At 27.2% G+C, this 21308-nt stretch overlaps 1 protein-coding gene and 1 pseudogene across 1 annotated transcript; one reads left to right on the top strand and one right to left on the bottom strand.

The window, feature by feature from the left end:
• The first annotated feature begins 4103 nt into the window (after positions 1–4103).
• Positions 4104–6210, top strand: LOC149887354 (uncharacterized; annotated as a pseudogene).
• Positions 6211–10132: 3922 nt separating this feature from the next.
• Positions 10133–19365, bottom strand: LOC149887353 (cation channel sperm-associated protein 4-like). Its single transcript, XM_090091774.1, has 13 exons — positions 19245–19365; positions 17038–17290; positions 16228–16422; positions 15034–15196; positions 14619–14697; positions 14166–14218; positions 12215–12325; positions 11768–11832; positions 11127–11294; positions 10856–10951; positions 10630–10737; positions 10477–10524; positions 10133–10325 (listed from the first exon to the last, which is right to left on the bottom strand). The coding sequence occupies exons 2-13, from the start codon at positions 17269–17271 to the stop codon at positions 10257–10259; spliced, it is 1389 nt and encodes a 462-aa protein (XP_089947900.1). The 5' UTR covers positions 17272–17290; positions 19245–19365; the 3' UTR covers positions 10133–10256.
• Between the last annotated feature and the right edge of the window lie 1943 nt (positions 19366–21308).

The raw sequence follows: 21308 nt of genomic DNA, 5'->3' as shown, positions 1-21308 counted from the left end.
TATTTAGCTCCATTTAATAAAAATTACTTGTTAATTCAACTTATGTCCATACATTTGTTGTCATTGATTTATAATGTATTTCGAATGATAATAATTTTACTACAAAAGAATTTAATAAATCGATTTCTATTCTTCCAAACAAATCGGTTAAATTCGTTTTGTCAACAGTCTACTAAAGACTACTGCTGATTTTGTTAATTTATTTATTTTCAATCTAAATCTTTTTCTTTCTTGCAATATTTTCATTCTTGCTAAATAAACATTTTCTTTTTCTTCATTTTCTCCAGTTTTATTTATCTTTACTAAACAAATTAAACATGCTATCAGTCAAATTTCAATGTGTTGTAATTAAGCAGGATCCATCCTCCTATAGTAAAGTAAATCACATTTCTATATAACTATAAAATATACTTGTAATTATTTTTTTTTTTTAGTTATATAGTAAGCATTGTAAAATAGTAATTGATTTCTTTGACCAGGAAGTTCCATCAACTACATTAAAAAATAAAAAAAATCATTAAAAGTACTCAAAAGAGACTATGCTGTCCAAATATATTTGGGAACTAAAAGAAAAAAATATTAATTTTAAATTAAACTGGTCTTTTCTAAAAACTGCGCCTACCTATAATAACATATCTCAAAAATGTAAATTTTGTTAACAAAAAAAGTTTGAAATTATTACTTATTTAGATCAAGAAAATTTACTAAATAAAAAAAACTCAACTTATTTCTAAATGCAGACATGAAAATAAGTACATTTTAAAAAATTATAAAAACAAATGACCAAACTTATTGACCAAAGTTATTTAACTCTAAATACCAATTAAAAATAATAAATTTATATATATATATATATATATATATATATATATATATACATATATATGTATGTATATGCATATGTATATTTATATTTATAAGTAAACGTTAGGCAGGTCCGTTTTTAGGGGTCGGAAAAACTATAACTTTGCCACTTTATTTTCCCATTCTACGTTGATATACAAGACTTTTTCTGAAAAAATTTTTGAAAAATTTTAAATTTCCTGACCTCCCTAGGGTTTGAATATTTTATATTTAGTACATTTTTAGTGAATTTTTTTTTTTTTTTAATTTGCTCTGCCAGACCTATACGGGGTTATACCCACGGCGCGCATTAATTTATTTTATGAAACTGCGCTGCGTTTGTAACTTTTTAAATTAAAAACGGTAATACCAATACGTTCAAATACTGAAATATATTTATTAGGACAAACCCACGAAGTTGATTGCAGAAGTTTGCCTACAAAAGGCGACGTTTTTAAGATATTTTTATCACTGCTGCAGATAACTAAGTTTCAAAAAAATAAAAAACACACTGAAATTATTTCCTGCCCTCTAGATATAAATCACGAGCTGCTTTGTAATGATAAAACATGTCAGCCCAAATTAGTGAGTCCAAAAAATCGTATTTTTACGTTATCCTGGTAATCGAGTATTTATTTTTTTAATTACCCGGGTACCCGGGTATCCGGGTAAAGAAAAAAAAATTTACCCACACCATGTTGTGTTAATTAAATTTAAAATAAAATGCAACAATTTTAGTTTTAAATCTATTTTTTATTTAAAAAATAATACTTTAAAAATACAAGTTTGTCAACCAATTCTATTTTCAACTGATTTCGGGTTTTTGTGACAAAAGCTGAAGCTACCGAAAACACTCTTTCACTTACTGTTGACGTTGGTTGTATTGTCAATAATGCTGTAAAAAGTTTTCCAATAGAGTCACCTCGTTTTGAACAATCTTTCTCCCACAACTTCATTTCTTTTTCCAATGTGGATTTTCTCTCATTATTTTCTTTCGGAACAGCCATAATTAATTCAATTGTTTTTTGGAGTTCATCATAATTTGAAACCAAACCATTATTTGAAATTATTTCTTCATTTTCAATTGTTAACTCTGTATCCATCTGTGTGTTTGCAGGATCTTCATTGAACAGCCTTTTGAAGGTTTCTTTACCCAATAAATGAATAGAACTTTTTTTTAAATAAGTAAAATGGCAGGTAATCTCTGGTTTAGGATAATTTCCAGATTGTAAAAAACGCAAGAGTGATACAACATCCTCATTTCGTCTTTCTTCAATTCTTTTCTTCAAAGCAGTGAACATTTCCATGGCTAACTGCGTATTTGTTTCTTTTAGTTTGTTTAGCAAAAAAATGTATACTCCTTCAGCTTTTAAAAGATTATTATTATCTTTACTGAGCTCTTTAACAGCAAGCTCAACCGGTTGTAAAACATGTGATATTTCTTCTAAAACTTTGATATTTTTTTGTGAACATTTTTGCTGACCTAATTCTATTAGAGCCTTTTGTATACAATCGTATATTTTTATGAAACGATTTAGCATTGGTACTATTGAGTTCCATCTTGTTTTGCAATCGAGTAGCAATCGTAACTTTTTGCCTTCTTGATCTATTATATGCTTTTCAAGAACACTGCTTCGAACTGAAGAATATTTGAAAAATTTAATAATTTTTCGTGTTTCATCAAGAATTTTGCCAATGTCTTCACGAAAGATTGGTAATTGTCTAACTAAATCATTTTGGAAATTTAAGCTACCATCAAAAGCAAATGCATCAGCTACCTCATCATTTTGTTCGGTAGTTTCAACACAATCATCATCTGCTAAATTTTCATCATATTCTAAATTCTCATCATCTTGGAAATTTGTATCAATTACCGCATCATCATTCGTAATTAAACTCCCACTTTTTTTATAAAATACATCAAGTACAGCAAGATGTATAGCAAGGTTGTAGCATAACTGAGAAAATGGTAAAATATTTTTCCCATATTTTACCATGACTGATGCTCCATCATGTGTGGATCCGATGATATCATTATCCATTTCAATTCCATAATCTTTAAGTTTTGCTTTTACCAAATTGATAGTGGCATTTGAATCACAAGAACCAATTATTGCAGATAGACCCAAGACTACAGGTGGCTTTGTTGCTGAATGAAGAGTGATATTCATGAACCTTCTAACGTTTATATCACTCCATTCATCGACAGTAATACTGAATCTCTCTCCAGATTTTTTTTGCTCTAATAACGACGCCATTAATTCTTCTTTTTTTTCTTTATAAAAATCCATTATATATTTCATTACCGTTGTTTCACTTTTTGGCATTTTATAATTATGACTTGCTACGAAACCCCTAATGGGTTCAGATGAAGTAATTCCTTTGATGCTAAATCCATCTTTTGTCGCACATTTCGCCAATATTTCATTCAATGATTCTCGACTTATGAAATTTATTAATCCATTTCCAACTGGTTTTGTGTTTTTCGAAGAAGACGCATCAGTTTCATTTGTGTCGCCCAAATTTCTTTTTTGTAAAGATATGCTATGTAATTTTAAATGATTAATCATTCCAGTAGTATTAGATCCCGGACGTTGAATTATAGATTTGCATATGTTACAAACTGACTCCGATTTCTCTTTTTTTGTAAAATATTTCCATACCTCTGATTTTTTCGAAGACATTTCTGGGTATATGTAAATAAATCACTAAAATAAAAAATCACAACATAAAAATTGAAAATTGAAATTTATACGTATTTAAATATGCATTTATTACTTGAAATTTAGTACATTTTACTCAAAACACTTCACTTACCAAAGGCAGCTATATATATTAGAAAATTAAGTATTTATTTTATTTATTTCACAAATTTTTTTTTAAATATTTCACTTTCTTGCAAATTTTACGTCGTACAACTTCAAATTACAAATGTTATTTATTTTATGTAACTTAGTTAAAAAAAAACTTTTGAAATTTAGTTAAAAATCAACGGTTGCTAAGCAAATTTATTATAGAAGTAAAAGAAGAAAAAACGGTAGAATACCGATACTCGATTGATTAATAGTTAAATGAATGTGCAATATTTACATTTTTTTGTTTAAATATTATACTCGATACTCGAAAAAAATATTCCGAGTAGTCGACTACTCGGAACTTGCTTATAAAGTATCAATTACTCGGGTATTCGGGTAATCGATAATCGTAATTGGATTCCCTAGCCCAAATGCTTTGTTTCTGCTCTTAGAAAACCGTGGCTTATGGGTGGTATACCACACAATAGTTGTAGATCTATTAGGTAGCTATCGATTTAAATAATTTTCATAGTTTATTACACAGTTATTGATAATTATTGATATCAAAATTTAAGCTAAATGACAAATAAAAATTTATTAACTCATTTAGGGAAAATGTTCCTAAATTAATATTTCATCACAAGAAACTGGTATCGTATCGTTCAAAAAAAACGGAAATACAAAAGCTGCTTAAAAATAATTTTTTGGCATTAGAAAAACAATTGTTTGACATAAGGTACCCAAAACTTTATGAGATAATTGAAAAAGATTTTGATCAAAAGATGCAAAAGAATGCAATATTTTGTTTTATGAAGACCAAAAAACTGAAAGAACAATGGTAATTGACAAAATAGACAAAAAATATCAAAAAGTTTATTCCGACAGAGTTTCGCAAAAGGAAAGTGTGAGCGAATGGAGGAATCTACCACAAAAAACTCAAAGTTAAAACAGTTTTCATCAAATAGCAATTGTATTAATGGAAATCAAGAGCTATTTTTGTTAGAAAATTTTGATAATGAAGAATTTCAGTATAATAACTATGATGAAATTGCAAAACATTCAACTAACATAAAACGAAATATAGTGACAGTAACATTGATGAACTAATCAAAAAAACTTCAACATTTTGTGGGCATTTTGGAATTTCTGTTGGAGTACAGACAGGATTATTAGCATTATTTTTAAGACGTGGAAATATCAATCTTAATGAAGTAAAACTTTCAAAGACAAAATTAGAAAAAATAAGAAAAGATTTATATTTAAGTGAATCAGAATTAATTAAAGAAAAAATAAAATAAAAATGTAAAAACAGTAATTTAGTTTTGCATATTGATACAAAAAAAGTTACGGCTTTAAATGAAGACTATATTTCTGAAGTAAATGAACGTCTAGGTATTGCTTTTTACAAGTCCAGACTGGGATTTAAAAACAACAGGATGAGTTGCTAGGCATAGTGGAATGTCAATTAGGAAAAGCATATGATCAAGCATTGGCATGTTTTAATGTTATAAAAAGTTTGGAATTGAAAGCTTTATAATTGGAGTTTGTGCTGATACAACAGCATGTAACTCTGATTGTAATAAGGGTTGTATAAGTATTTTAGGAGAACTTTTAAATCGACCTCTGTTAAGGCTTCTTTGAAGAAAATATTCTCAAGAACGACATATTTTACATGCAATAAATGCAATCACTAAAACAGAAAGCAAAGGTCCATCAAAATCTATTTATACGAGATTCAAAGCTGCTTGGCCAATGAATTATGAAAATGTTCAAAAAAATATGGATCAGTTATCAAAGTTTCCGTGGTCCGAAGTTAGTGGAACTCCATTAGAAGATATGGCTAAAAAAAGTTTATCTTTTTGCAAAAAAGCTTTGGAACTTCATACTTTCCCCAGAAATGATTATAAACATCCGTGTTAATATATCATTGTTTTTCTGGAAGGAAGGGAGGCAGTTCCTGGATTTATTATACACAAACCAGCTGCTGAACATGAATCTAGATTTATGGCAGATGCTTTATGCATTTTGGCAATGAAGCTTACTCAACCAATCATAAAGTTTTTAACCCTAAAGGAAGAAATAGTATTTTCAAAAGCTGCGATATATGTAGCTTCAGTTTATGCAAAAAACTTTTTTCAATCAGGTCAAGTTGTTTCTGCTGCTCATAATGGTTTGTGTACGGTTAAAGAGATGATAAAAATGAAAGATTTTGATTTTGATTTTAGACGCAGTCATTATCTTTCTGAAGAGACAGTTGTCTTTTGTTTATTTGATAAAAGTCTTGACAATAAAGTTAAAGAAAAATTTACTCAGCAGTTGTTTAAAACAAATTTACCTGAAATCTTTAAACTTAAAAAGTTTAAGCCTGTAGAAATAAATGAAAATTCAGAACTTAATGATTACATTGGTCAAAATTCTTGGCTAATATTTAAAATAGTTCCTTACTTGTCGAAGTGGTTAGAAATTCCACCTGGTATGTGGACTCATGATTCTAATTATAAAAGTATGAAAAGGTTTATAAAGAGATTAGTCTATGTCAATGACTGTTGTGAAAAAGCTATTAAATTGGTAAAATCGATTCAACAATTAAAGAGGAAAAGTTACAAGATATTTTACTGGTTTTGAAGGAACACAGAGTTAACTTTCCATTTTATAAATGTAACTGGTCCAAAGAAAAATAAATTGTAAGAAAAGTTTTTACAAGATAAATTTAACTGAATATTTATGTATATTATTTACAAAATGTGTTTGTAAAACCTTTAGTCAAAGTAATTCACATTTTTAACAGTATACTTTTATTTTTTATCTTTATTAAGTACAATATTTGGATTGCTTATTTAACAAACTTCTTAAATGCAAATTTTATTAAGTTTTTTAATGAATATTTAATAGTATTTAGATAAAATATACAATTAAAAACATAGTAAAAACCAGGTCTTCAAAAGAAACCAGATCATATTTCAAAATGTGTTATCTCGAGAAGTTTTAAATATTTTGAGCTCAAATTTTATACGAACCTTCCTGATAGTAGAGCCAACTCACCCAAAAAAAATTATTAGTTTTGTTGGTCTTTGATCCAATTAAGATAGCAATTTAACGAATAATTGGTCAAAAATGACTTTATTAAAAATATTCAAATCCTCAGGGAGGTCAGGAAAGTTGAAATATTTTTAAAACTTTTTTTGGAATGGTCTTGTATATCAACGTAGAATGGGAAAATAAAGTGGCAAAGTTATAGTTTTTCCGACCCCTAAAAACGGACCTCCCTAGTATACGTATATTTAGATGTATATATAATGGCCATACGCTCTATTTTGTTTATTACGAATAAATTCCACCGACAGAAACCATTCTGTTTATGCGGTCATCAAAAAGCCTTTTAAAACAAAATCGCTAAGTATTACCGAGTTCTCGACACTTCAGTGTTCGTTGTTGAAAGAAATAATTAAACGTCGGATTTTCTACCCTATAGGGTAGAAAATCCGACAGAAGATATACCTTCTGAATCAAAGTATGAAAAAACAATATAATTCAATATCGATGTCTTTTAGCTTGTAGATAGCTAGAAAAGTTGTGCTTAACAATTTAAACCCTTATTTTTTGAAACATTCATCTTTAAGTTTAAGGACAATATGCGTCATCCACCATATTTTTGTCAATAATATTTTTTTCGACTTAGCCCAACTTTTGCTAGGTATTATTCAGCTTAGATAACAAATTTTCAAAAACATTTTTTTTAAAAAAAGAAGTTTAAGAAGGTAGGACGAACTACCATAAAAATTTGGACTGGCCTTAAATCACCTGAGCAGTATGTAAGATTACCAGGCAGTATGTAAGAGATAAACAAGCCTTGAAAAAAATAAGTCTAAGTGATTTTTGCCATGTAAGATTAACAAAAATAACAGTCTTCATGTTGGCTGTCCAACTTGAAAAGATATCTAGTGCGGATATCAACGTGCTGTTGCAAATGTTGAAGTTGACAAATTTAGGCAAGTTCCAGGCTTACCAACAAACCTTGCTCTCAGAGTCAGAAAATGGATTAACAAGTGATTCGTTTTTTAACGTATGCTTACTTGGAAAAACATGAGTCATTTGATAACACAGTTTGGGAAATTTTTTACCCAAATTAACATTTTGTAGGTTTAATTCAGCTTTTATCTTTAACCTTGAAGTTAATGCAGCAATTAATTTGTATGAGAGACTAAATATGATTACAGGGTTTTATACTAAATTGGACGTAGTAGACTTAAGAAAAAAAAGGACATAAAATTCAAAATACAAAACAAAGTATAGTTGTACAAAAAGGAAAAAATAATAATAATAAAGACGAAAAAAAGCAGAATGACGAAAAGATCAAAAAAGCAGGGCTGTTATAATTTAACTTTAAAAATGCTGTTCTTGTGACATTTAGTTACTTTATTTGAATAATTGTATTCTCTCTTTTCATTTATAGAATATTTTTTTGACAAAAAGTGTTCAATAACTGAAAAAAAGACAATAGAAAGATAATTTACCAATCGAATAAATTAGATTTCCAAATTTCAAGAGTTTTCGACGTTCGTCATTTTGAATTGGTAGACATGGAAACCAGGTAGTTTTTCAATATGAAAAAATAATTTTTAAAGTATCTTTTCCAATAAATACACTACATACTTGAACGGAGTGAGTACCCTTCGCTCGTAGAAAAATGAAAATACTTTGTGCTTTTAAAATCCAATTTTAGTTTAAAAAAAAAAATTGTTGTATAACGCTGATAATCTTTTTTTTTTTATGAAATACTTAGAAATCTGTCTTTAAAAATCTTTATCGTCACCAGTTCTTGTCAGTTGTTCTCACCGTCACCTGTTCTTTCAAAACATCACGGCATAAATTAATTTATCTCCATAAAATAAAGTTGTTGAAATTTGAATTGTAAGACATTAATTACGACTAGATTTAACTTTAATATAACTTTAAAAAGAAAATTTTTAAACAATAATATATATATATATATATATATATATATATATATATATATATATATATATATATATATATAATTAAGGTGGTACAGCCTCATTAAAGCTAACTTTTAATCTATATTTGTTCAAAGCTTGTTATCGATTGTATTAAATTTTGTATTAAGATTTTTAAGAATTGATTCTATTATGCCTAATTAGTCCTTTAAAGGTGGTACACCCCCTTTAAAAATCGAATAAAAGAAGTTGTTTTTTTTGAATTTTGTTATTCCAAACATTGAAGTACAAAATCAATATTATTTTTTACTATTATGTACTTTAAAAGTAAAAAAAAAAAAAAATTGCAGTTATTGTGGTTAATTCAATTTGTTACTCCTTAGCAACTCCATAGCACTTTTTTATAAAAAGAAATATTTCTTTTTTAAATTTTTTTTTTAAACATCATTTTTAAATTTTCTTTCAAATTTAAATATGTTTTGCAAAAGAAAACGTAAATAGCTTCAATTTTGTTAAAGCTTTTATCTTCAAATTGTCACAGAATATTTATTAATATATATATGAGGGCGAGAACTAAAATTATAAAATTTAAAGAACAAATAAGCTAGTTTGAATGTAGTTTGTCAGACCAATACAGGCAATAAATCAATATCTGTACGTTTAATGCTGCCATTTTGGATTTGCCAAACATTTGAAAAATATTTTAGTTTCTACCCTGGAGCAACTCTTTTGCTACCATATAGTAAAATATGGTGTTAAAAAACGATCTTTTTTATGCGAAACTACAGTATCGCAAACCAAATTAGTAAAAAGCGTTCCATAAAGAACAATAAAATTCAATCCGAGTGTGACGCCCTTCACATAGTATTATTACCATGGATACCATCACTGTTCCCAAAATTAAGGAAAATATTTAGAAAAGTTGGATATAGAGTGTTTTTAAATCAAATCCTAATTTAAGATAATTGCTAACATGCGAAAATAAATCTAAATTACCACGCAATAGTCAACCTGGAACTTATTTAATTGAATGCAACTGCTTAAAAAAATACGTTAGGGAAACAAAGTTTAAAATTACAACTCGAACTCAACAACATCAAAAAAGCTAAAACAAGGGCAAACATCATCAGTTTGCAAAAGCCACATATAGTAAGTCATGCTCAGAAGAAATTAACTGGCAGAAAACTTTTAAAGTAGAGACAAAAAAATTTGATTTCTTAAATTTATATATATATATATATATATATATATATATATATATATATATATATATATATATATATATATATATATATATATATATATATATATATATATATATATATATATATATATATATATATATATATATATATATATATATATATATATAAATTTAAGAAATCATTTCATTTCCATTAAAGGTAATCCAACTCTCAGCAACTTGGTTGAAAAAGTGTAATTTGAAGAGTTCTTCAAGGTTAGTTATACCTATGATCAAACCTTTCCTTAAACTCTGTGTTGTCTACTCTTTGGCGAAATGTGAAATCTTTTAACCTCTAATATGCATCTTTCACTTCCTACTCATTTTTTTCTCTTCTTTTGAATCGGTTATCTGCTTTTCTACGGTTTTATCATGCTTTAAAAATTTCTTTTTAAACTCCATCATGTTGCCACCAAAATTTTATGAAACACCAAACTTTGAAACATTTAAATCAGATTTTATCGAAGGTAAAATGGTGTCATTTGTATTCTAAAAAAACGACATTTAGTGTTATCGTGAAACAACTTTTCTGCAGAAAATTCAATAAGCGAACTTAAAAAAAATTAGGACATATAAAGTTTAGGCATCCAAACTAGATTACTTGAGCTTGTATAATGCAGAGATCTGAATATAAACTTACACAATCAGCTATAAAAGATCGGTTCAGCTCAAAAACTTCATCGAAAATCTAAATTAAGAATATCACTCTTAAAACGTTGTGATTGTTATCACCGTTATCATCATTGTCATTGTTATGGTTGTCACCATTGTCGTTGTCATCGTCAAATCAAACCTGCAACAGTTCGGCTTTTATCCTTAAATACTTGCTCAAATTATCTTCCATAGCTGTGATGATTATGAAATAGTTTTCTAGATCCCTGACATGTAAACTGTCTAAAATCTAGAAAGAATTGTTACTAAAGAGCAGCTGATTCCACAACAAATAAAAATCATGAGAAAAAAAAAAAAAAATTATGGAGTAGAAAGAAGGAAAAAAAATATCAAATTGAATTTCCTACAGGAATTGTTAATGGAGCTTGCATTTCAAATACTTCGTTTGGCAGGTCTTCTCCTTTTAGAGTTCCGACCAAGCATTCTGCATCCTCTGCATCAAGCTAAATAATGAGCCTACTTTTTAACAACTCAGATCAGCATAATTTTTAAACACATGAATTGTGATTGACAGTAGAAATTTAGGGGTTTTAAAATAATTTATGAATATTTTTACCAAGAGCTGACTCCGACTTACACTTTGATAATATTTAACACCACATTTTATCCAACACTCACGTTTGTTTCCTTGTCATGTTGCTGCTTTTCCTGCTTATTAACTTTAACAGCGTGTTCAAAATTTGTCACCACCACTGCAACTACCAATTGAGCAAAAATAAATGCACCAATCACAATAAACAAAACCAAAAATATGCCACCACTGATGCAATAAATTTCACTTTTGAACTGTAACCCAATCGCATGAACAAGAAACAAAATAATCAAAATAACAAAACAAAAAGCGTCAACTCATACACTGGCTAACTATAATACAGCATAAGAGACCATTCCTGGATGGTCTCTCATATTGTAGCATATATAATATGTACCATCACTTCTGATGAAAGCATCAGCTCCAGTGAGATGTCATCAGAAGGGATTTTAAGATAATAACTTTAAGATAATAACTAACAGATTACAAAGAACTCCTCTTGCAAATTAATTGGAAATATTTTTGATAATTATATATTTAATACTAAATATTTATCACAAAAACATTTTTCACTTTATTTTTTCTTGTTAAGTTCACATTTAGACATTTTATATATATCGCTTAAAAATGGATTTAAAAAAAAAAGAAGAAAAAGAATAGTACAAGCTATTGGCTCCCAAAACAAAAACTCCTTTAAAATAAAAAAAAACTACATAAAATTTTTTACACGAAAAGCCCTAAAGATGTCCATCCATCCATCTTGGGTAATGCAAATAAACAAAGAAAACATTGCTGAATTGTTAAAGTTTAGTAAACTTGAATGTTGTTGTAGCACTATGTGATTTTTTTAAAATTAAAATTTTATATATATTTATGTGTATATATATATATATATATATATATATATATATATATATATATATATATATATATATATATATATATATATATATATGTATGTATATATATATATATATATATATATATATATATATATATATATATATATATATATATATATATATATATATATATATATATATATATATATATACATATATATACACACACACACACACACACACACACATATATACATATATATACATATATATAATTTTTATCATTCAATTACCTATTAAATAGTTAAACAGCATTAAAGTTGAAAAGATACCAGTTGAAAGGTCCCCAAAATATTCTGGTACAGCATCTTGAAACAATGTTATTCCAATTACAGTAAACACCAACATTATGATTATGAGAAGTATTAGAATGCTTGCCATATCTTGATAAATAAAAATAAAGCTAAATTTATTTTAAAGTTCTTCACAAGCATTAAAAATAAGTGTTTTCAAAAATTCCTTTTAGATTTTTGACAACCATTACAAATAAGTGTAGATCTTGACAAACATTAAAAGTAAGTGTTGTCAAAAATCTTTTTTAGATGTGAACAAAGAGTACATTTAAATGAATATGTAACTCTTTATTAAAACAACTTGATTGAACATCAATACCATCATATTGCTTGTAAGATCTGTTTGCTAATTATTTCTTAGAGTGAACTTTGCTTAGTAAAGATTATTGTTTTGTTGTTGTTTAATTTGCTGCCAAACTTAATTAAAAGCTACTTACGCCATACTTTAATTAAACTAAATTCTCAAAATTGAAATTAAAATAAACCAAAAAATCTTATTTTAAAATTGTTAAAAACAGAAAATAACCAGAGGTTTGGCAGAGGTTTGTTTAATGAAAAAAAGTTAACATCTTTTTTTACATAAAAAATACAACTAAATCTCAAAAAAGTCAACAAATTATCTGCGCCTAGTCCCAAAAAATAAACTCATCAAACGTTATTTTAACTTAAAACCTAAATTTTTACCAACTTATTTGCTCCAAAACTGATTTCAATAAAAATCCTGTTCATAATGTGGAAAAAATAAAATTAATTGCGCAGCAAGCTCCAGCACTTGGAAGCAGAATGAAGAAAATCTATTTAAACATTTCTAATAGGAATAAAGATTCAACTTTTGTTAACTGATGTGTGATTATCACTTTATATTACTTTATATTCATATTTATTTGCAATTATAACTATATTACTTTATATTCCTTTATATAGCTAAAATTAACAAACTAAAATTACAGACTGTTGGCTAAACATTGCTACCAACTCTTTACGCAAAGACAATATGGAACTGTTTGTTTAAAATGCTATCCAGATACAGCTATAATTTTTTTTTTTTGTTAGATAAAGTTCTGTTTTTAAAATTTGTTGAGATTGATCTCATTAAAGATTTAGTAGATTGTTGAAGCTGGATTTGTTACGCTTTGTAGAAAAGCATAAGTACATGTAGATTGTTTTGTCCAATTTAATAAAAAGAATCTCAAAGTCACCAAATATCATTGGGATTCATTATCTAAGGAAACAGAGAAAAAAAAAAAAAATTTCTGGTCTTTTAATTTATTCAAAATATCACATTAGTTACAAAAAAAAAGACTTGCATGTTTTTTTTATGATTATGATAACATGGAAATTTATTTTATACAAGAATAAAAAATTGTTGTTTCTGCTTAAATAAATCTAAAAAAGTAGAGGTAAATCATCATTTGACTCTGAGAAATAAGAAAAAGATTTAAAAATTACTATGTTTAACCTCATTACAAATGTTTTGAACCAACTAACAATTGTCCAAATGGATTAAAAACATTGAGCAATACTTCCTTGGTTCTACTTCCCTTAGTTCCACAGTTCCTTGGTTCCACTTTCCTTGGTTGAAGTTTTGCTTTAGTTTTGCACAGTAATTTTAAAGTTAATCATTTTTAAAGTTACGAGTCAATAACTTTACTAAGTGATACTAATAAATAATATAGAGTTTATGTGTTAAAAAGAAGAAAAAAAAATGGTACTAACTGAAAGTAGTGTAGTATTTGGATAATTAAGAAAAACTCATATAAATGATTTTATCACCTAACTGATCCCCCCCCCCCCCCCTAAATGTAACTGAAAGAGGTTTTGTATATAGTGTGTAAAAAACTGTGTTGTATAATATAAATCTTTTAATTAATTCTGAATAAGTATGATTTACCTGGTATTAACTAAAGACTTTTAAGAAAGCAAAACTTACCTGATACTGAATGAAGGATTGTGTGTAATATTATTTGAAACCCTGGGCTAATGCTAAAAAAATTGTCATACAATCTTAAAAAACTCAAAACTTTTTAAATAATAGCAAAGCATAGTTAATAACAGAAGTAATTCCTTAACTAATTCAAAACATGGAAAAAACATTTTATTCCAAGAATATAAATTCCTAGATAGATCTTCTGCTACCACATCATGGTCATTTAGATCATCACCACACCATGGCCATTTACACCATTATCACACCATGACCATCTACACTATTACCACATCAATCCAAATGTTTACTTATTTGATGATGACCTTTATTTTTTTTATTTAAATTCATTTATTATGATTAACTTTTCTTTTTCAATTTATTTTCAGAAGTCTTAAAAAATATAAAACAGATAGATTTGAAATATATAAAGCTTAATACAAAGAATTAACAAGTTACCTCCTTAAGCTTTTAAAAATCCGGAGAACTTGTAAAACTCTTATGACACCAGACCAACGAGGTGATTTACCCAAAACCACTAAATCAATTATGTTAAAAAAACAAAATCCAATTGACATTTTAAAATATTAAATAGTTACAAAATAAAACACTTAATAGAATCAGGGTATATGATATATAAAGAATTAAGAAATTATGAATATTTGGGTTGTTTCAAAAATAAAAGAAATTAAATTTGGTGAATATAGAGATTCATAAATTCATAAGTTACCTCTTTGTGAAAGACAGTAAATATGGAATAGTAAAATAAATATGGAACTGTTAAAGCAATTTAAAATTTTGGAAAGGCATCTCCAATTGATAAAACACACAAATACACACACACACAAAAGAAGGAAAACAAAACAAAAATTACTTGGCCCAAAAAACATCAAAACATTTAATAAGAAATCCAATATATTCCATTTTTGTTTCCAGAAATCTTTAAATCCATGGTACCACTCAAGAAACATTTCACAAATAAATACTGTCATAAAGCATTGCTCCAAGCAGTTGAATATAAGACTGTATTTCATTTCCTAATAGAATAGTATATAAAAATACTTATAAACATGAAACAACAAATAGCAAACTAAAACATCAACTTTTAACATCATGAGTTTCTTCATTTAAGGGCTAAAAAATTTTAAAAAAGTATAAAATTTTTTGTAAAAGACATGAATAGAATTTTAAGAGCAGCAACTTAACAATCAACAACTGTCACATGATACTTTGTTCACTACTTTCTGTCAAGTTAAAAAACAATAGTCAAGCTCTTCAAAGAGTTTTTATGTTGGTTTTATTTATTTTTGGCATGCAAGCATAACTATTTTTTGATTTCTAAAGTTTGATTAAATATTTTTTCTTACTAAAATATTTTGGACTCTCATTACTGAAATACATTACCATAATAAATTGACATGATACATAAAGATAATAATTAATATGTATGAGATGGAAGGGTTTGTTTTATACAAATGAAAGTTTTGGATAATGTTAATCATATTCAAGTATAATTTAGAAAGAGGCCATAAATTAGCATTGAATAATCTAGACAAAACAAACATAATGACAGTTAAACAAGCTAAGTGTAGGCTGATGTAATAGCTAAGTGTAGGCAAAAGAAATTTTGGTAAAGTGCCTTAATTTTAAAAGAACAACTGATTACTATGTTGTTTAAAAGCTCAGTACCACTAATATTTATGTTTCTAAGAGCAATGTTCTCCTATACACACAGGCAGCCAAAGTGAATAACAAAAGTGATAATAATAAGAATATAAACATCATTATAAATAATTTTCTTAGACAGTTACAGTTCTATTTTAAGCTTTTCTTTTTGTTTGAAACAATACATTATTTTATCAGTTTATTTAGACGTCAAATAATAATTCATATAAAATTTTAGGAAAACTTGATTACCAGAAAACAATAATCGCTTCTTAAGTGTTTATTTTCCAGTAAATTTCTTTTTAAAGATAACTTAATATTTCAATATAAAAAAAAAGTTTTAACAAATTTAAAAAAACATGTAAATAAAAGATTAAATACTCTATAGAAAATAACTTTTTACCAGACTTTTATTTGTCTCCACAAAAATCAGCAAACTGTTTACAACAGCTGCAGAAAAAATGGTATACTTAAAATACTTGTTCTTCAATAATCTTCCAGCTAGTTGTTCCGATACAAATATTGCAACTTCATCATCATTCATAGTAGGAATATAGTCCATAACATTCTCATCTCTGTTATTTTTCTGGTCATTTTGCTAAAATTACCCATTGTATATAATTTAACATAAAAGACTACTTTTAACATTCTGCACCATTATATTTTCCATTACAAACTTGTTTCTAGGATCTTATTTCTGGAACTTCTTTAAAAATTTTTTTTAAGTTTAAAAATAGCTTAGTAGGACTAACATAAAACAGACAGAAGTTTGAAAGAATAAAATAAATGGTAAACAAAGAAAAAAAAGAATACTTCTTTGTTTAATAAAATAAAGATGGTCTCAATAAACCTAAAGCTCTTAACACTCGCTTATTTTTACACCTCATTATTATATGTTTTCACTACATTATTATATGTTTTCACTACATTATTATATGTTTTCACTACATTATTATATGTTTTCACTACATTATTACATGTTTACATCAAATTATTACATTAACACTATATTAATTAGTTTTTGACTTTTTCTAGTATTTTAAAGATTGAGAAAAATACACAAATCTTTTAATAAAAACATTATAACAAGATATAAATTTGATGATCTTAACTTGCAACAAGTTTTATCAATACTTTTCAGTAAAAAAAAAAAAAGTTGATAATATTTAAAACTTTAAAAGTATTGAAAAACATTTTGTAGTGTGAAACTTACATCTTTAAAAATGTTCTTCTTGCCTGTTTTATTTATCTGCTTTATACAACTGAATTGCTCAATGTGTCTGGATTCTGATAATGAACGCTGAATAAATTCCTTCTCAGATAAGTATTGCTTAGAAGTACTTTTATTACCTATTGGTTGTTGACTATCACTTAATGAGCTACTACTTTGCATCTGTGTATTAAGTATTGATTGCTGACAATAACTTGATGGGCTGCTGCCGTGCATCTGTATAATATGCAAGTAACTATCAAACAAAATAGATTTTATTATTTTTCATCCATCTTTATCAACAGTTAAGGTATACAAAAAGTAACATTAATGCATCATTATCCTGAATAAAAAAAATTAATTTCTTTTCTTTAAATAAAAGTACTTTATAATTTAATATAAAGTAGAAATTTTATAACTATCTTTTTAAATAAAAGTAAGTTACAATTTTTCATTTAGAATTTGTTACACATGCCACTAATTAAAACAATAGCAATACATAATCAGGGCTCAAGCATCCAATCACCAATCAAAGGCCTTCCAATATTACAATATATTCTAAAATATTATCTTAACCTTAATACCTAAAATATTGATGTTGCAAATTGTTTTTTTTTATTATGGCCTTGCTTTTACCAATACTCTGGCTCATTTTGTTATTACTATTTTTACTTAGATAAGTAATTATGCTGTTAGTATCTCATAAGCACAATCTGCTATTTAGCTGGCAGTGGGACAAGGTCTTTTATAAAAACAATATCCATTCATCACTGATTAAATTTTACCCATAGAAGTGTATTGTTACCCAGAGAAGTAGATTGTTACTATGGTACCTGCTATCATATCTGGATAAAGAAATGTGAAAATGTAGCATAAGTATTCATTTACAACTACAACACTTAATACTTAATATCAACATTAAGATAATACCCTAATATTAGCTGTTATCTGATCCTTTATAGAGACAATATTTCTGAACTTACACAAATATTTAAATCTAAAACATCATAACATTAAACTAACTTTTTTTAAAGAATATTTTCTAATAAAGTTCTAAACAAGTGTACTATTTTTTAAAAAATGCTTAGTAAACTTGTAGATTTCTAATACAACTACTGTATTACACAAAATTATTATACAAATAATTTTGTACAGTATTGTATTTAAATTATAAATTTACACTTAAAATATATAACTTAAGATTTAACAAAATAAAGACATCATATAATTAAATAAAATATACTGCTATTAAATAATATATACTAATCAAATAACATATACTGCTAAGTAAACATAAACAATACATGTGTGTGTGTGTGTGTGTGTGTGTGTGTATATATATATATATATACGTATATATATATAAACGGTATGCATAAATAAAGAATTATCAAAAGTTTAATAAATTAAGATAAATATAATTGTTAAATTAATAGTTAAATATGCATCATACTTTGAAAGTAAAAATCTTTAAAAAAAGCATAGTAAAATAAAGACATGCACTTGCTTTTTTTCTTTTCAAAAAACAAAAAAAGAAAAAAAAAAGTCTATAGAAATTTAATTTTAATAAAATAATATTTTTTTGAAATTAAATATGGTATAATGTGTGCTGTGATCTTGTTTTATCCAATTATCTTTTCAAATTTATACACAGCTGTTGCAGTCACTGTTGCTTGTTTTATTTACGTCTTTCACAAGTGCAAATGTGAAAAGGCAAGTAAGGTACTTCTATTATATCCATTATTTATTGCCTTCCTAGTTATTCTGCATATGAAAACTTAATCTAGACTTAATCAGAATTTTATTGGAATAGTTTATATATATATATATATACATATATATATATATATATATATATATATATATATATATATATATATATATATATATATATATATATATATATATATATATATATATATATATATACATATGTAAACTGAGTCCACACTATGGTAGAATCTTTCTTTCAATCTACAATATTTTTTAAACGGATTTTTCTGCTAGTGATTTCTCTGATGAATTAATTGCTTCTCCTTATGTTAATCTTTTTTTTTTCTCTCAATAATACAGCAATTTAAGAACAAGAACTTTACTTATTCTTAAATTACTGCTGTGGAAAAGATGATAGTTTCAGAGAACTGCTGTAGAGAAAGAGATTGTTTTATAAATTGAAAACACAAAAAAACACTAATTTCTATTTAGGTTACCTAAAGTCAATTAAGTCAATTACATCAAGTAGAACTAAACCAAAAGGTAGTAAATCATAACAACAGCAACTTTTTTTTTTTTTTTTTTTTTTGTAAGACTCCTTGTATTTTAAAAGCTTAAATCACTTTAAAATTTTCCGCTTTTTTTAAGCTACGCGTCTCTAGCAACGTCTGTAGCAACGTCTCTAGAAACGTTTAGAAATTTACTGGTTTTACTGATTGTTTTAACACAATGACCGGACAGTAGGTACAAGTGAAGTTCGAAAATTAACACTATATGTTTTTGAAATTTTTAGAATATTAGAAGTATAGTTTTACTTTTTCTAAATAAACTTAGTTTTGATTAATTCAGCATTTTAATTAGGTTGCGGCTATTGCCGTCATGCTACGTAGTGAACTTCGGTTTGACGGCTATAGACGTAAGTGTCCGTCAACGGGTTAATAATCTTTTTTTTTTCCATTTTATATTTGTAAATATGTCATTAACCCTTTCATAGTCGAGATGCGCTGCAAGTTAGCATTCTATCCTAGTAGACATTGATCAGATTATCTTTGTTCGTTCATTGTCGATCCCAAGTAAAAGATTTAAACACATTCAAAATTGAAATGAAAGAGAGGCTGTTTTAGATTTTATTATTTGTTTCAACGAGATGTATTGTTTCATAGGATTTCAGTGGATGCTATAAATCATCTTCGTGCAAGAATTTACTCAAAACATATTTTAAACGGTTCTGCACAAAGATGAGTAGAACATTTTTCGTAATAAATACAGTAACGATGACAGAAACATTGTCATCTAAATTGACAACTGTTGTATACATTGACATTTGTCATCTAAACTTTTAAAATATGACAAAAATACATTTTTTATGCCTTGATAGTAAAAAAAATGGTCGAAGAACAGAATTAAATGTAGAAACACAAGTAGTCATTGTGGAGTTAGACAAAGAAGGTTATTCAACGCAAAAAGTTGCTTCAAAAACTCAAAGTGCAGTCATGGGAGCGTTGCATAGAAAGCGCAAAAATTGGTGTAATAGTCATTGGTCTGGAAGGCATAAAGCAACTTCAAAACAAGAGGAGAAGTTCATCTGCGTTCAAAGCACTCACAGCTCTCAAATTTGAAACCAACTCACGCAGAAAGCACGAAAATACATAAGCATCTCTTTCAACTATATACCAACGTTTGCATAACTACGGTTTAACAGGTTGTGTTGCCTCATAAAACATTAAACAACAACACAAACAACACAACACAAGTTTAAAACAACAATAACACAAAGGTAAACAACACAAAGTTAAAAAATTGAGTTAATTAAAAAAATTAAGTTAAATAAAAAAATTAGAGTTAATATATAAAGATTTGACAACTGAAAAGTGGGTTAAGGTTTTGTTCACGGATGAATCAAAGGTTAAAATTTTTAAGGACGCCGTCGACAATATGTTTCACATTTAGTCGGCGAGCGTATAATTAACCAATGTGTTATTCCAACAGAGGAGGGTCGGTTATGGTCTGGGGATGCCTTGCAGGGAACAAAGTTGGTAGTATTGAGCAAATTGAATACATTATAGACAAAAAAAATATACCATAAAATGCTCCAACAACATCCGTTTGCGTTTGGGAAACGACTTGTGGATCACGGATTTGTTTTTCAGCAGGGCAAAGAATCCCAAGCACAATTCTAAATATTTCCGGAATTGATAAATCAATGAAGAGACGCTGCTCTTCCGGATTGTGATCAAAACCCAAGGCCGAGAACAATCCTTCAATGTTACAATAAAAATAGAGACTGTCAACTTGTGCAAACAATTTGGTGATATCATGATGTCGGCTTCTAAACATAAGTAATTTCGTACCTGGTGACAGCAGTCACCATCCCTGCACTCTGGAACCCAGCAACTTGGCTTTTGATTTTGACAGATCCAAATCTCTGACCAAATTTCGTTCAATTCTGACTGAGTTATCAGATGTAGATCACCTAACGAGGGTAATTCAAAATCTGCTTCAATTTCACTGTCAGTATCCTACAATGGAGTTTCTTCATCTGGTTTGTCTAAGGTCTAATC

Source organism: Hydra viridissima, unplaced genomic scaffold (genome assembly GCF_058129835.1).
Source record: "Hydra viridissima isolate aposymbiotic clone 2 unplaced genomic scaffold, HvirCarnegie_v1 scaffold_6, whole genome shotgun sequence".
Lineage (NCBI taxonomy): Eukaryota > Metazoa > Cnidaria > Hydrozoa > Anthoathecata > Hydridae > Hydra > Hydra viridissima.
The sequence above is the reverse complement of the archived record's forward strand: the minus strand, read 5'-3'. Positions and strand labels throughout refer to the sequence as shown.

Coding starts and splice junctions, on each gene's coding strand:
- LOC149887353 (XM_090091774.1), bottom strand. CDS start 17,271: ATGCACGGCAGCAGCCCATCAAGTTATTGTCAGCAATCAATACTTAAT. Junction 10,952..11,126: donor AACATGACAAGGAAACAAAC/GTGAGTGTTGGA, acceptor CTCATTATTTAG/CTTGATGCAGAGGATGCAGA. Junction 10,738..10,855: donor AAGCTCCATTAACAATTCCT/GTAGGAAATTCA, acceptor AATTCTTTCTAG/ATTTTAGACAGTTTACATGT.